Source organism: Neoarius graeffei, chromosome 24, assembly GCF_027579695.1.
Source record: "Neoarius graeffei isolate fNeoGra1 chromosome 24, fNeoGra1.pri, whole genome shotgun sequence".
Taxonomy (NCBI): Eukaryota; Metazoa; Chordata; class Actinopteri; order Siluriformes; family Ariidae; genus Neoarius; species Neoarius graeffei.
Genome location: NC_083592.1, coordinates 49,771,396 through 49,789,152, shown reverse-complemented (window position 1 = coordinate 49,789,152; position 17,757 = coordinate 49,771,396). Strand labels below are relative to the sequence as shown.

The window sequence follows — 17,757 nt, the reverse complement described above, 5'->3', positions numbered from 1 at the left end:
GTTTTTGTTGTTTTGTATCCAAATGAGAGTCGGCGCTTACCCGTCTGTGTTCTCGCTTCTTGAAGGCCGATTGTTTTGAAACAATCTGACTTTCAGTTGTTCGTTCAGTTCTCCGTTCATTCGCTTCTTCCACGTAAGGGTGAGATGGCAGCAATATCCAGTGGAGAAATCAGACGGCTGCTCCGCTCATTCTCCATTTTCTCCATACTGAGTACTCCGCCATTACTGCTCGGCTCAGGCAATTACTAAAACCCGGGACGGAACGGAATGTCACCGGTTTTAGCAACAGATGCGGGGAGGTCACTGCCCGAGCGATAATATGTCACGTCCCGTTCCGTCCCGGGTTTTACCAACAACCCTCAGCTCACACTCCGGGAGAACTGGTGCAACTGAACTTACTTTCCTTTTAAATAAAATAAATGCTTTCATTTTCTTGTAGTTTTGTTGGTACTGCACCCTCTTTCAATCCGGGCTTATAGCCAACGCTCCTCAACAGATCAGAGATCTCATACAAGTCTTCAGTAAAATGTGCAGAGCAGAGGAGAGACCACTTCGTAGGCGCCCAATGTGCCCGTGAACAACTCGCAAAATGCGTCCAAATCTTGGCAGTTTGAACATTCTTGGGCCATGAATGCAACGCAAATCCACCTTCTGTTGTGTTGCTGCACCGGCCAGCAACACATCTACGTGGCACGGCGGTAAATTAGCTCAAAATGGAGGATCGGAGTTGCAGTCAGCTCTGTGTGTTAGTATAGCGGAAATGGCGATGAGACCGATAGACTTCCTGCTGTGACGTTACGGACGTCAGGGTCGTTCACTCAGACCGCTACCTATATGAATCACTTTTAATTGTAAAAATGACTAATATTAGATTTATTGTTCATGCTTAAAACTATTCCTGTGCCATTCTTGAGGTCTCAAGGCATTTATAAACGAAAGTAAGCCCATGGCTCTGCGTGTATGGTTTAAAGACAGGCTCCTGAAGGAACGACTGTTTCTAGGTGTTGAAATTTGTTTCAAGGACGTTCCATGACATGAAATGTAACTATAAACGGATAAAAAAAAAGTGTGAAATTTTTGTTAAGAAATAAATTGCCATGGTATAAGAAAAAGAAAACATTTTAAAGGAACAGTCCACCGTATTTCCATAATGAAATATGCTCTTATCTGAATTGAGACGAGCTGCTCCGTACCTCTCCGAGCTTTGCGCGACCTCCCAGTCAGTCAGACGTAGTCAGACGCGCTGTCACTCCTGTTAGCAATGTAGCTAGGCTCAGTATGGCCAATGGTATTTTTTGGGGCTGTAGTTAGATGCGACCAAACTCTTCCGCGTTTTTCCTGTTTACATAGGTTTATATGGCCAGTGATATGAAACAAGTTCGGTTACACAAATTGAAACGTGGCGATTTTCTATGCTATGGAAAGTCCGCACTATAATGACAGGCGTACTAACACCTTCTGCGCGCTTCGACAGCGCATTGATATCTGAGCTCCGTATCAATGCGCTGTCGAAGCGCGCAGAAGGTGTTAGTACGCCTGTCATTATAGTGCGGACTTTCCATAGCATAGAAAATCGCCACGTTTCAATTTGTGTAACTGAACTTGTTTCATATCACTGGTCATATAAACCTATGTAAACAGGAAAAACGCGGAAGAGTTTGGTCGCATCTAACTACAGCCCTAAAAAATACCATTGGCCATACTGAGCCTAGCTACATTGCTAACAGGAGTGACAGCGCGTCTGACTACGTCTGACTGACTGGGAGGTCGCGCAAAGCTCGGAGAGGTACGGAGCAGCTCGTCTCAATTCAGATAAGAGCGTATTTCATTATGGAAGTACGGTGGACTGTTCCTTCAAGACATGCTGTTAATGGAAAATAATCAACTCAACCCATCGTTGATTATTTTCCTTTAACAGCATGCCACCAAGAGTGTTAATCAATGATTAAAGTTAATAGAATTTTACAATAGGTTTAACTTTTTAATAACCTTTTATAATTTGACGCAGTATTCAAAATTTTTAAGGTTTGGTTTGGGGGGGGGGTGTTTAAATTTAGGGTTTTTTTTAAAGATTACTTTTTTTTTAAATTCCCCTAAGGGTGTGTCCGTTCTTCTCTGGCAGAAAAGCACTAGCAGTGCGGCGGGGAGCCAAGTTAATCCCAGAGCTTCGTCAAAAAAGCACTCCCATGCTGTGCATCAGTTTTGTTTCCATGACAACAATATCTTAACAGCTCTGAAAGAAAAACCCTCCAACATATGATTGGTTGCCTGAAAAGGAGCAATAGTAATGGCACCAGTACCTTTGTAAAACTTTCAGATGTTTTCAACTAGAAGCGATCAGAGTAACTGCACGAAAAACCCTGATCGCTGTGAAGCAAGGTGTTGGGTGCATCGCTTTTTTTCTTGGTAGCCGCAAACGCTCTTTACTCACTGGGAACAATTCACAAAAGATGCTAGCGCTCAGAAAAAGAAAAAAAAAACACGCTATATGGACACCTGCCATTAGCTCTGCTTTTTTGTTAACTACAACAACAACCCTGGTGTACAAAATTCCTCCGAAGGTTCTCTCGCTGGACGCTAACATCGTGAACCAGGTCAATAAGCTGAAGCGGGATCTCCTGCGCTTGGTGGAGGTTGGCGAGTTCTCCGAGGAGGCTCAGTTCCGTGATCCCTGCAACTCCTACGTCCTGCCAGAGGTCATCTGCCACCAGTGCAACTTTTGCCGTGACCTTGACCTCTGCAAGGACCCTTCCGTAGCCCAGGTCAGTATGTTTTATGTTCATCGTGAATTGAGGATTAACCAACGGTGACCTTACGGAGTTGATATTTCTGGTTTGTAGGACGGCTCGGTCCTGCCGCAGTGGTTCTGCTCCAACTGTCAGGCGCAGTACGACACCGACTCCATAGAGATGACTCTAGTAGAGGCTCTGCAGAAAAAGCTGATGAGTTACACGCTGCAGGACCTGGTGAGAGACAGCCATGTGTCTGAGACCAAGAGGGATCGTATTATCGTAAATGTGATTATCGGGGTATCAGGGTGCAGAGGCTCGAGCTCAGATTTCTTAGCCTGAACTGCTTGATGTATATTTCTGGCATATTTCTTATGTAACCATCCAGTGAGATGGGAGTATTCTCTTACTGCGCATTAGGAACATACGGGAAGAACACTGAGTGGGCAAATAATTAAAAAAAAAAGTTGCAGACTTCAATATTTCATCGGACAGCCTTTAACTTTGATTATGGCGTGCGTTTTCCATGGTATTGTTTCAACACCTTTGTTGTTGTGACAAATTTTTCACCAAGATCTTGTCTTTTCAACGGGCAAGTCGAACCAATCTGTAAAATCTTCTCCAGCACGTTCAAAAGTCCTTGGGGTTAAAGTGCATATCACGGGTAAATTCAGGAGCAAGGTCAATGTAATTCTCCTATTTTATATTAAACTTTGGTCAAATATCTGTAACATTTTGTGCAATTTTTTTTCCCCTTGCGCAATACCAGAAAAATTCAGTTGAAATCAAGGAATTTGAGGCGAATTGGTCCGCCTCTGAAAAAACTTGGCATTTGGATTTCCCGGTAAACATTGATTTTCATGACGTCGTGTGCGGGACGCCTCCCTCCGAATCCTACGTCAGCGCTGGTTTGTTTATGAGAAAACGATCTGGTGGTTTTCTGCAAATTTCTTCAACGTTATCGCGTAATTATTAAAATGGTTAACAGATGTATCGTAGGAGGGTGTAGCAACACCAATCTTGATGGGATTAGTACTCATCGTTTCCCAAAAGACCGGACAATGAGAGAGAAATGGGAGCGCTTGGTCTACACAGGCTGTGCACTGAAACCGTGCAAAGCTCGCGCAGCCTGCTGGCGCTTCCGCAGGTAACGTCACGAATCTGGCTCCAGATTCCCTTGGGATTTTTCCAGACGTGTTTTGTTATTTTATTTTTTTTCTGCTGTAGACAGATGGCCTTGTGCAAAATTACCCTTCTGGATGAGTGTGTAAAGGGACATACTTTCATATAAAAAAACCATGAAGTTGGTCCAGAATATGCACTTTAAGGTCAGGACTCTGTGGTGGCTGATTCACATCTGAAAATGATTCAGACGTGAATCAAGAAAATTTTTAATTAATTAGATGCCATTTCCTGCATTCTGGTGTATTTTTAACAGGTTGTTAAACACCTAATTTTACCTACAAGTCACTTAATTCAATGACTATTTTATGGCCCTTTTCCACTACCCTTTTTCAGCTCACTTCAGCCCAACACGGCTCGCGTTTCGACTACCTCAGAGCAGCACGACTCAGCTCACTTCAGCCTTACTCAGCACCCAAAACTCGCACCGTTTTGCAGTGGGGCTGAAGCGAGCCAAACCGAGCTGAGTGAGGCTAGGGGGCGTGAGGAGACACTCCCCTGTGCACTGATTGGTGAGCAGGAGTGTCCTCACATGCCCACACACGCCCCGCGAGCACGCTGGGATCTGTAAACACCGTAAACCCGGAAGAAGAAGAATTACGACAAATTATGCGCCTCGCCTCATCTATACGCTCTTGCCAGTATCTGTTGGCGTTGTCGGTGACAACAAGCCACAGCACCAAGACCAGCAACACTAACAACCCCATGTCCTCCATGTTTATTGTTTACTATCCGGGTCGTGAGACTACCGCTTAAAAGGTCACTGATGTCACCGTTTGCGCCGCCTAACGACATCACGTGACGTCCACCCACTTTCGCTAACTCCACCCAATGTGTCCACCCACTTCCAGCCAGCACGGTTCAGCGCGGTTGTAGTCGAAATGCAACTCCAACAGCCCCACTCAGCTCGACTCAGCACGGCACGGCTCAGCCCGACTCAGCCGCGTTGGTAGTGGAAAAGCCCCATTAGAGACTCAACAATAAGTCCTCATTCAACTAGTCCATATGTTAATCAGCCTGTTTTTAAACCCACTGCTCTGCCTAAGATAACAAGATGAACGTGACACAATTTATCACCAACAATGACTTTATGGGTGCATTTTACTTTTTATTTTGTTTCCTTTTTTATTTAGTTTTAGATGTAACACAGGGGTGGCATGGTGGTGTAGTGGTTAGCGCTGTCGCCTCACAGCAAGAAGGTCCGGGTTTGAGCCCCGTGGCCGGGCGAGGGCCTTTCTGTGCGGAGTTTGCATGTTCTCCCCGTGTCCGTGTGGGTTTCCTCCGGGTGCTCCGGTTTCCCCCACAGTCCAAAGACATGCAGGTTAGGTTAACTGGTGACTCTAAATTGACCGTAGGTGTGAATGTGAGTGTGAATGGTTGTCTGTGTCTATGTGTCAGCCCTGTGATGACCTGGCGACTTGTCCAGGGTGTACCCCGCCTCTCGCCCGTAGTCAGCTGGGATAGGCTCCAACTTGCCTGCGACCCTGTAGAAGGATAAAGCGGCTACAGATAATGAGATGAGATGTAACGCAACATGCCACTGTGCCAAGCAGTAGTGACACTCAACTGTATGTTTAAAAATAAGAATATTCATAATTTCACACAATGAACGGGCATGACATGGCATCATGCAAACTTCAAAACACACAATCACACTGTGTCCAGCAACGGTGACATAAAAAATAACTTCACACAATGAACAGGTGCAATTTTGTTCCCTGCCAACAGTGACTTTAGTGGGTGCGTTTTACTTTTTTCCAATTTAGTGATACTCGTAACAAAAATGGCATGGCATCATGCAGTCTTCATAACACAAAATTACAGTGTGTCAAGCAACGACACATAAAAGAGAACTTCATACAATGAACAAGTGCAGTTTTGTCAACCTACATGCAATGGCGGTACTACAGTAACATTTACAGATCAGTATAACAAATAGATTTATAGATAGAACTCCTTCTTACATTGGTGCCACCACAATTTCTACCACTTCATAACTTTAATCCCCCTTTCCTTCACAATCCACCTGGAATAACGTCCATCTCTCTCCATCGCTTTCCTTTCTACTATTCCTTCCCCAGACACGGATTTCCCATCTTACTTTCCAGAAAACTGGCAAAGACCAGACAAAAGTTCTTCAAATCACAACAGGGAATCAATAAATATCATCAGAGCAGACTTGACCTCATTCTTGGCATTACAATAAGGTCGGCCTACTGGGTTTGAATTAAATGATAGCTAACGTTAAGCTAGCTGATACATCTTCTAACATTGACTAGCCAGCTAACTGCACTAACATTTCCATTGGGACAAAAAAAAAAAAAAGACCCTGTCCTGTGGGGAAATTTTGACTTCCACTTCTTTGTAAAGAATTTCTTGATGTCCATTGTGTCTGGGGAGGAGCAAATACTGCAAACAATTCATCATCAACCAAGAATACCCCATTCGGCTAAGCTTATTTCATTGTTTAGTTGAATATTAATTTAACATGGCCTAGGGTTCATTTTGAAGGCAGATAACAAAAGAATAAGGTTTTAGCAAAAGCTAGACATTGTGAGGTGGCAGTGGGGATGACGTCACCTCCTCCACTTTCCAGCAGCTGCACCAACATTTCTGTGCTCGCGCTGAGATTCACTTCACTCGCGCGCGGTGAGTTGTCGTAGGGAAAACCCGGAGTGGATTTTCAGTGGTCTGTGTATTCTCTTATCGATCAAGTGGAATGGATTCGTTCACGAAGCAATAGAAACGGCGCTGGGTGAACTAATATTTTATGCTAAATGTGGGCGGGCCCAAACGAAGAATTATGAAATGTGAAGGGGACACGTTCAATGGTGGCGACGCCCATGGATTCATGTCGCCTTCTACGGCACGTCGATTGTGACCGAATGATGTTTTGCCCCTTGTATGGAAAACACGTGAACCACTTAATGCAGTTCATGTGGACGGTCTCTAGTATTTTTAAAGGACACGGACCAGACAGAAGAACCAAGCGCATTTTGTTGGCTGTGTCCGAAATCCCTCAGTCATTCATTGCTCCCTACTCACTATATAGGGAATTCTATATAGAGGACTGTATAGTGAGTAGTGAGTGATTTTTGAACACAGTGAAGACGAATCAACCGCTCACTCTATCGCTTCCCGGCCACCGTACTTCCGCCATTTGGTACATTCCCCTTCCGTGAAGATTTTTGTTTGTAAATTTGTTTCGGGACTGGTGAAAGTGTTCCGTCACTTGTAAATTTAAAATTGAAGTGTTTTGCTCATGTAATTTTGTTTTATAAAATGTAAAAGTGTTTCACATTTTGTTTTGTACGAAAGCCGCGAGAGGCCCTTCATATAATCTTTTTTTTATTCACCTTGTTATAACGACATAATTAATTCAGGATCTCGAGAAAACAACACAACTAATTCGAGATCTCGAGAAAACAAAACCGTTATTCCGAGATAACGACATAATTAATTCAGGATGTTGAGAAAACAACACAAATAATTCGAGATCTCGAAAAAACAAAACAATTATTCCGTGATCTCGAGAAAACAAGACAATTATTTCATGATCTCGAGAAAACAGCTGAGATTTCTAGCAGAGCTGCGCCCCCTGTGGGTCAGACAACGAAGACTTGGGGCCTCTGCATGCTCTTGCGACAAGGCTTTCGCAGATAGCTTTTCGCAGACAGTTGTAATTTATCGTTGAGCGGGGAGTAATAGGCGTGCGCGATGTTATTCACTGCCACAACACAAGGGGGCGCGAAGTCGCAAAATCGCTAGGAGTAGTTGGTGGGTGTGGTTAGTGGAGTGTTTATCCTCCGGTTACTTATAATGACTAGAACTGGAGTTGTATAGATGTACGTACTTCCTTGATCAACCGCTCTTCGTGCTGCTCCATCTTCGCTCGTGTTTTTAAAAATGGCGGTCGTGAAAACAAACCAAACCGGGAAAGTAGGGAAGCGGAAGTGCGTGTACAGCGGATGTAGAGTGGACCAATCAGAGCCCTCTTGTCTGCGACGCTGTCTGCGAGGCTTCTGCGGTGGTCACAATTTTTGGGAGGTGCGTGCAGAGCATCTGCGAAGGGGGGGGGGTTTACGCAGACACCATCTGCGAGGACTGCGTTGTCAGCATAAATTGGCCTTTAGAAATTGGCGGACATGTAACAGAGCAGAAATGGCTTTTTACGATGCCTTGAGAGAGAGGCGGGCCAGTCTTCTGCGGAGGTGCCGCGGACTAATTTTGAAATGATCCCTTATTAAAAGACTTAATGCAATCTCTCCCTGTGTCAACCCCTGATCAAAATATTGCCTTATTAGGTGATCGATTATTCCAAACATTCTAATGACCAAAGTTGCGTCTATACAGAATGAGAAATAGCCCCAAAGTCAGCATATCACAAGTCTCTTGGCGCACCTGAATGAACCATTTCTCAGCTGTTTACTCGAGATCATGAAATAATTGTTTTGTTTTCTCGAGATCTCAAAATAGCGGTTTTGTTTTCTCGAGATCTCGAATTAGTTGTGTTGTTTTCTCGAGATCCTGAATTAATTATGTCGTTATCTCGGGATAACAAGGTGAATTAAAAAAAAGGATTATATGAAGGGCCTCTCTCGGCTTCCGTAGTTTTGCGCTTCCCAGCCACCGTACATTTCTCCTGATTAGTCTCACTAACAAGTGGTTTCCTTATGGCCGCGCAGCTGTTTAGTCCCAATCCTGTGAGTTCTTGTCGCATTGTGCACGTGGAAATCATCTTGCTTTAACTATTAAACATAGCCGTGAGTTCGACTGTCAGTTCTTTTTAGGATTCGACTTCATCAAGCATTTAAGTGATCTCTGATCATGGTCAGTCAAGTTTTTTTTTTTTTTTTTTTTCAACCACATTTCTTCTACTTCATCACTGTCCTTCCAGGTTTTAATAAAGCATTGGACACTTCTTAACCCACTTCCAGTCCTTTCAGTCATCTCCTTACTTGTTTTCTTTGCTGGATCCAGGCCAATAATTATACCCCAGCTCCGAAGGGAGGGAGGGAGGGTATACTGGTTTACGTCTGTCCGTCCGAAACACCCTTTTTCTCAGCAGCTACAAATCATAGCTACTTGGTACCAAACTTCAGCTCGGGGTTCTATACCGTGTATAGCATTTTCAGGTCTGTCCCACATCGACTTCCTGTTTACCGACAATGTATTTACAAAACGTATAGCATGGATTTGCAAAATTTTCATAACACTTTTCTCAGCAACTACAAATCACAACTGCTTGATATTTGGTACCGAGCTTCAGCTTGGGGTTCTATAGACCCTTTTCACTCACGTGACCTTCGTAAGCGCGACCGCCATTTTGGACATGAAGAAATAACGGTTTATGGCACAGACCCTTTCGGTTCTCGCTCATCTAGCTGCTACAATGACTGCTTAGACTGCAACAATAATACCTAACACACATTTAAGTATCCGTCGTAAAGACGTGAAACTCGTCGAGTGACGAGTGTGTTCATTGATAAGCTAACACAATCTAAAAGTAGACATACCATCACACTAGAGCTGTGCAATATATCGTATTTTTATCACGATATCGATATTGGTGTCAAACGATATCAAAATTCATAATATCGATATGAAACGATTTTTTGTCATTTGTCGAAAGGGACGTGCACAATATTTCTACAATGGCAATAAAACAACAATAACATTGACGTGACAGTAAGGTAAAACGAACCCTTCTGTCCCCTAAGGCACACCGTAGCCTTGCATACGTCATCCATTCTACTCCCGCGATATCTCCGCAACAGTAAAAAATCTGTTTTCATACGTGTCGGGTGATTTGATATATTGATTTGTTAATATGTTGTTTGATTTGCTTGCTAATAGTTATAATAATACAATTAACATATATTTACGTCATATTTTTGGATGTGGGACTGGGTAATGTAAAAATGGCATCTACGGAAGAAAACAAGCACAACAATATTAGCACATATCCAGCTTGCTAGCTGTGTTAGATGTGTTAAACCGTGTGGATTTAAGTGGAATAATTGCGAGTCGTCCTGTGGTCAAGGCAGCGTTTTAAGGTAAGGCAGTTTGGTTATTAATGTTGCCCGCCGCGGCATGTTTACTTGGGTTCATTTGATTTTGACTTGTGCATCTGCAGCTAGCATCATGCTTTGAAGTAGGTTCTGCTAAGGACGGGTTTATTGCGCGATGTAGACGGACTCAGATGTAATTACATTGTTATTAAAATTCTGTGCGCTTAAAACGGTGTCCCCCTGCTAATCATGTAGCCCTAATCATGTGTTGCTTTTACTTTTCTTAATGGCGAGTGAAATATCTCTGCAAATGGTATTTCAATGCTGACATGCCAAAAAGATAGCGGAGTCCACATTTGGAAGATGAAGGAAGAGAAGCCTATTTTCATGTATGTTAATTCTTAAGGACTTGTCTCTATATTGTGCGTGTTTAATGTTGGTGTCTTAACAACACACAAGCTTACGTTGTAGTGTGTGTGTGTGAGAGAGAGAGAGATTTTATCCTTGGCTGGCTACAAGCCAGTGTGGACGTTACGCAGTAATCACTGGTAATACCAGCGCTGGCTCCATCCTCTGTGATCGGAAATGTTGAGTGAGGAGAACGTGAGCCTTGTGCAGGCGATAGGACCTATGCAAAGTACGCGCTTGCACAGTAAATAGTTTAAGTAAAAGGCGTTTCAGGGTACAACGGGAAGGGTTGACAGGTAGCCTATGAGGCCTGTACTATAAAAATGTGGCCCGGTGCCTCAGGTGTTGATGATCAGGGCTTTAAAAAAAAGGTGTATAAATATCGTTTTAAAAATTGCGATATCGATATTTACTGAAAAAATCGTGATATTGATTTTTTTTCCAATATCGAGCAGCCTACATCACACTGCCCTGGCGCTGTGTACAGTTTACCTTCTATGGTTTGTGCACTCACTATTTGCCATTACTTTCTCCAACCCAGTGTTCGAACTATGCCGATATTTTCGGGGGGCCCCTTTTTTTCCTTGGGGGTGGGGGGTGCTTGCGCTTGTCTCAGAGCGCGGATCTCCAAACACATGAGAAGCCTATCTTGCGCACATATCACGCGGACTCCACACACGCATCGCGTCTGAAGTCATAACTCATCAGGGGAAATCGTGTCCGCATTGGCATGTTCAAAAAACAACCTCGCGTCAACAATGATACCACACGCAAGAAAAAAAAAAAACAGTCAGGCTACTCAACACATCTGATCCACAGCAGCACCAAAGCATCACTGGAAATCATGTCAACAACCAATCTTCCATTTCAACACGCGTCAACAAACAAATGGCACCACAGGCATGAACGAATCGGTCAGGCTACCGATTCCAAACCCACAGCAGACGAATAATTAAATGCATCTTACCTTAAAGCAGAATCGACCACAAAGGAAGTGTGTTGGCACTGTTGGCACACTTCCTTTCTACTAGTTTGTGTCCCCAACCTGGCAGCAGCAGTCGTTGTCATATTGGTTTATTTTATCTTTGATGTAAACACAACACTTCGGATATGCAAAAAAGGGGAGTCCCATATACGATTCGTACATTGGGGGAGTGCCTGTTAGAGAGCGCACTTGTCCTGGGCCATCGGCATAGTGAGGTAGGGTGGCCAGTTCCTTTCCTCGCCGCCTTTAACTTCCCCAGTGTTTCCACCAGGTCCCCATTCACTGCTGGGTGGACAGGGAGCGAGCCCCAGATCCCCTGTCGAGCCGAGGCTCGAACCAGGGACCATTCGCTTAGCGGTCAAGCGCTCTAACCACTTGGCCACCTGCGCTCCTTCGGATATGCAAATGCTTCCCGTTACACACGATTGCTATGTCAATAAGCATCATTTTGCCAATATTTTAGAGACCATCCATCTTCTCCGTCGGTCAGCATCTGTCGGGATCCGATAAAATGATAAATCTTGCCTTGTGTGTTGATGGTTACTACATCCAGGTGCCCAACAATATAATGGCATGATGGAAGTCTTGCTGAAAGTAAAAACTTTCTTTGATGGCTATATTCCTTTCGATGCTTCGCCGTCGTTCCTCGTTGTTGGCTGTGGTAGACTACTGGTAGTTCATGTCCAAAATGGCAGCCGCGTTTGTCGTGACGTCACGTGGGAAGGGTCTATACCGTGTTTACAGTTTTCAGGTCTCTCACACATCGACTTCCTGTTTACCGACTGAATGTATTTACGAAACATATAGCGTGGGTTTTGACGCTATTTCAAGAAGCAAAATGCTATTTCAGAATGACAGTTTACCAGGATGCTATTTGAAATCCCTGCGGAGAGACACTGCTCTTTACTTACTTGTTCCAGGGTTCATTATTTCTTGAAGTCAACATTCATAATAAGTGTCCTATTCCTTCGATTGCTTGCATTCTGATATAAGCGAGAGCGGCGTGGGGGGATACGTAAGTGAGCAGTAGCTCACGGTCGATCTTGTTTGACCTTCTGAAACACAGTAACCTCTTTTCCATGAGCGCAGGATTCACCTTCCGACGTTGGTCGTTTATGAAATGAGAATCTACTCACTGCATCAGTTAGGGTTAAATGAATTATCGCCAACTGAAAGATTAATCACTGTAATAATTATCCAATCAAAGAATCTTAAACATTTGCTGAATTAAAACCAAATAGTGACCCTTTTTTGGCTGGGAAGTGTATTTTGTAGACGTATTAAGGCAGGATCTACAGTATAGTATGTGTGATATTGTAGAACTCTGCTAATTTGTAAGTAATTTTAATAGTTTGCATTGTGGTGGCGCTGGTTTTGCTGCTTAAGTGACGTGCCTTTAATCTGTGTACAGGAGTGTGCGAAATGCCAAGGGGTGAAGGAAGCCAACATGCCGCTGTACTGCAGCTGCGCAGGAGACTTCAGGCTCACCTTCAGCACAAAGGTTCATGGTTAAAATATTTCATATTCCATGCATTTGCATTAGTTCTCTGCTGTCATGGCTGACATTTAGCAGGAGCGCTACACTATACCTTCTTTTATGTAATATACAGTATATCCTCTTTCTCTGTGATCTAGCTACAGGAAAAGAACGACTCTTAAGCGCCTTATGGATGTTTATAACGTAGTGGAGTCTTGTACGCTGCCAGTCGAAGGTTTTTTTTTTTGAAACAGCTATGAGTTTACCTGCTACTCGAAATTGAATAAAGGGGGGGAAAAATGGGGCAGCTGTGGCCTAATGGTTAGAGAAGCAGCTATGGGACCAAAAGGTTGCCGGTTTGATTCCCTGGACCAGCAGGAATGGTTGAAGTTCCCTTGAGCAAGGCACCAAACCCCCAGGCGGCCCCCCAGGCGGCCCCCCAGGCGGCCCCCCAGGCTGCCCCCCAGGCTGCCCCCCAGGCTGCTCTGGGTGTGTTGTACGTTGCTCTGGATAAAGTAACATAAAACAGCAAAGTGTCCATCAAATCCCTAAATCTTCGTTTTTGGAACATCAGGGGAATTTTGTTTGTAACATGTCAAAATGTTTATTACTATTTATCACAGTGTAATATGTTCCATGCAGTGTTTTCCTTTATCAGGTTATTTATTTCGCCATGTTTAAGCCGTGAAAACTTGATGTTTTGTACTGAAAACGTCTTTGAATTTGTAAATAAGGCTCACAGATCGACAGGTTTAAAATACACTGGCTGGTTTGTCAGCTCAGCACAAAGGCGGCCTGTTTTCCCCGTTCTTTACAGGTCATGCAAACTCAGCTTTTTAGTCTGTAAAAGTCAGAGAAGACTCAGTGAATTTGGGAACCTTATTAATTTTTTGTTCAAATTGCTTAAAATGATCATTGATTCGTTTGGAGTTGATTTTAATTTTACTTCTATTATTGTTCCATCATACAAAATTTAAAAATCAGATATTTATGAGATATAAATAAAATAATTAAAAAAGTAAAAATGCCAGAAAGTCCAGACCTGGAAGTAGACTTGAGCTTTTCTGTGTGCTCTTTGTTTGAGATGTACACTCTGGAATCTTAGTCTGTTTTTATAAATTAAATGAGAAATATGGGATTACGTGTAGAAATTCATCTTGGTTGGTTAGAATATTGTTAAATCACAGCAGGATGGATGGATTTACTTAAGGACGGATGGATTGATGGATTTATTTATGGATGGATGGACTGACTGATTTATGGATGGATGGGTTTATTTATGGATGGATGGGTTTATTTATGGATGGATGGGTTTATTTATGGATGGATGGGTTTATTTATAGATGGACGGATGGACTGATTTATGGACGGATGGATGGGTTTATTTATGGATGGATTGATGGATTTATTTATGGATGGATGGACTGACTGATTTATGGATGGATGGGTTTATTGATGGATGGACGGATGGACTGATTTATGGATGGATGGATGGATGGATGGATGGGTTTATTGATGGATGGATGGATGGATGGATGGATGGATGGATGGATGGATGGATGGATGGATGGATGGATTGATTTATGGATGGATGGACGGATGGACTGATTTATGGACGGATGGACTGATTTATGGACGGATGGACTGATTTATGGACGGATGGATTGATTTATGGATGGATGGGTTTATTTATGGATGGATGGGTTTATTTATGGATGGATTGATGAATTTATTTATGGATGGATGGACTGACTGATTTATGGATGGATGGGTTTATTGATGGATGGACGGATGGACTGATTTATGGATGGATGGACTGATTTATGGATGGATAGATGGATGGGTTTATTTATGGATGGATGGATTTATTTATGGATGGATGGACGGATGGACTGATTTATGGACGGGTGGACTGATTTATGGATGGATGGATTTAGGATGATTTATAGATGGATGGATTGATTTATGGATGGATGGATTGATTTATGGATGGATGGATTGATTTATGGATGGATGGATTGATTTATGGATGGATGGATGGATTGATTTATGGATGGACGGTAGGGCTGCATACCTAAACGTAACATCAGGTACAGGTACCGGTACAGAGGTTTAGGTACAGGTCCGGACCTGTACCTGAACAATTTGACAAATTCTTCTGAACTTCTTCAATAATTACAGAAACATTAATAAACTGTTGACAATTTATCAGTATCTTTATTCAAAGAAAACCGAACATTACTAGGTTTCCTACCTCACTTCAGTCACCCTCTCAGTCTCACACTTAGTTAACTTGGGACAAAAAGTCATAAGTTGTCTCACAGCGAGAAGTGACTACACTAGAGTACTACAGACTCCGCGCAGTCCGCGGCCTTTAACTTACGCGGCAAAATTACACAAAGCAACAAAGGCCGCCAATGCCAGCAAAGGAAAAATGTCTGACCTGCTTTGGAGTCTTTTTGACCAATCAGAACGCTGGATCAGCCAAGCTCTCGCAATGTCTCGTGAGACTGTGGCGAGAGGATCTCAAATCAAAGATGGCTCTGATTTCAAGTTTCAGCGCGGCATTTTACATCTTTTCCAGTGCTGAATTTTCATCTTTGTGGTAGGATTTACGCATCTTCAGTCACAAAATAAGCAGATACTTGGTGTAAATTTATATCGGTACAGTACCGGTACTTCATGATCCAGTATTTTGGACCTGTACCAAATCGATTTTCACAGTACAGTACCAGTACACAGTACTGGTACACAGCCTTAATGGACGGACTGGTTTATGGATGGACATACTGATTGATGGATGGATGGATGGATGGATGGATGGATGGATGGATGCATGGACGGACTGGTTTATGGATGGACATACTGATTTATGGATGGATGGACGGACTGGTTTATGGATGGACAGACTGATTTATGGATGCATGGACGGACTGGTTGATGGATGGATGGACTGATTTATGGATGGATGGACTGATGCATGGATTGATTTATGGATGGATGGACAGACTGGTTTATGGATGGATACATGGATTGATTGATGGACTGATTTATGGATGGATGGATTGATTTATGGATGGATGGATGGATTGATTGATGGACTGATTTATGGATGGATGGATTGATGGATGGATGGATGGATGGACTGATTTTTGGATGGACGGACTGGTTTTTGGATGGATACATGGATTGATTGATGGACTGATTTATGGATGGATGGATGGACTGATTTTTGGATGGATGGATGGATGGATGGATTGATTTTTAGCCACAATATCCTCCTCCTTTATCTCTTGCTATTTTTAAAGAAGATACAGCAACCCGTGTTTTTGCAGAACATCAACCACAAACGGTTGTCTTCAATATATAACACGTAAAGGTTGTTGTTATTACTATTATCATTATTATTAGCACCAAAGTGAAGTTGATTTTCTTTTTATTATTCATTTTCTGAAGCCAAAAGCTGTTTTAAACACCTTGTTTGCGCCTCCAATTTATCCTGACTGCAGCGTACACGCACCCTTCATTTCCACTGGTTTCTTATTTAGGTTTTCTAATTCTAGAGTATCGAACTTCAACCCATTTCTGATCTTTAACAAAATAAAGTTAACACGTGCTTTCTCAGATCCTTTTGACTGGCAGTGTAGATTTACTTTTAACTTGTAATTACTTTTAGGACATTACGGAAATGTATTTTATTATTCGTCTGAATGCTGAGAGGAGCTGATTGGGTTTGTTGCGTTGTGTTTTCAGAGCTTCACAGAGCAGGTCGATGTGTTCAGAAGCATCGCTGTCCATTACAACATGAACTTCCTGCTGGAGACCATCGACTGGATCCTCAGGATGAACAGTTAGTGTGTGCGCGCGTGCGTGCGTATGTCTGTTGCTCAGTTTGTGCATGTGAAATGATCAAAGTGTATTTAGACATTTTGTAGCACTTGAAAACGTGTAAAATATTTCTTTTAAAGATTTTTGTACAAATTTTGATCTAAAATTACTTTTTTTTAATGTGTATTTGTGTACATTGTATTGTGTATAACCCTGTATTTGGGTACAGTGTTTATCTAACCAGTGATATTGGGATTTAAATATCTTTGTACTTGAACATAAAATAAAACTGTGGTTTGTATTAATTTGCGTTCTCTTGTCTGAGTTCAGGTGAAAGGGCCGAGAATCTGGGCTTTGTTGTATCTTGCTCTTCTCATGTGTACTAGATTTATAAATTGTGGCAGTAATGCTGCGTTCCATTTACATCGGAGGTTGGCGCTGGGAATGACATCACACTTGCGTTGACTGTGTTCCAGTACAAGTTGGAAAACCAGTACCAGTAATTAGCAATACCAGTGGCAGTATGCTTTATTTTGCGCATACAAACACCGTAGCGATACGTCCACAGATAGAAGTTGGACAGCACTGTGTGTACGACTGATTTCATGAGACGCAAACAAGACAGAAGCGTTAATAAACAGTACTTTACTCGGATCGGCCGTCATGGTGAAGTTCCTCCAACTTTCCGACTGGGAACTCGGACATCCCGACTAATCCATATTTCATGGTGAACAATCTACAAGTTTAGCAAATAACATTTATAAATCTCTCTATTTGGCGTATCGCTACAGAGGTGTGGCCGCTCTGACGGCTTTTTCTTCCAGCCTTTAAAGTTTCTAAGGCAGAATTACAGTCGTGGTTTCCTGTTGCCTTCTACTGGGTTACTACAGAGGTTTTTTTCTCTCAACCATTCACACACGCCTACCTACGGGCAATTTCGAGCTACCAGTTAACCTAACCTGCATGTCTTTGGACTGTGGGGGAAACCGGAGCACCCGGAGGAAACCCACGCCGACACGGGGAGAACATGCAAACTCCACACAGAAAGGCTGTGAGATTCAAACCCAGAACCTTCTTGCTGTGAGGCGACAGTGTTAACCACTGCACCACCGTGCCACCCAACAGCTACAGTACACA

At 42.9% G+C, this 17,757-nt stretch overlaps 1 protein-coding gene across 1 annotated transcript in view; it reads left to right on the top strand.

The window, feature by feature from the left end:
- Positions 1 to 16,888, top strand: part of pole (polymerase (DNA directed), epsilon) — a 155,198-nt gene extending 138,310 nt beyond the window's left edge. Inside the window, exons 46-49 of the mRNA XM_060907428.1 lie at positions 2,562 to 2,762; positions 2,841 to 2,966; positions 12,727 to 12,816; positions 16,546 to 16,888. Coding sequence (XP_060763411.1) covers positions 2,562 to 2,762; positions 2,841 to 2,966; positions 12,727 to 12,816; positions 16,546 to 16,647 — 519 coding nt within the window. The 3' untranslated portion in view covers positions 16,648 to 16,888. The remainder of the gene's footprint in view (positions 1 to 2,561; positions 2,763 to 2,840; positions 2,967 to 12,726; positions 12,817 to 16,545) is intronic.
- The last annotated feature ends 869 nt before the right edge of the window (positions 16,889 to 17,757 follow it).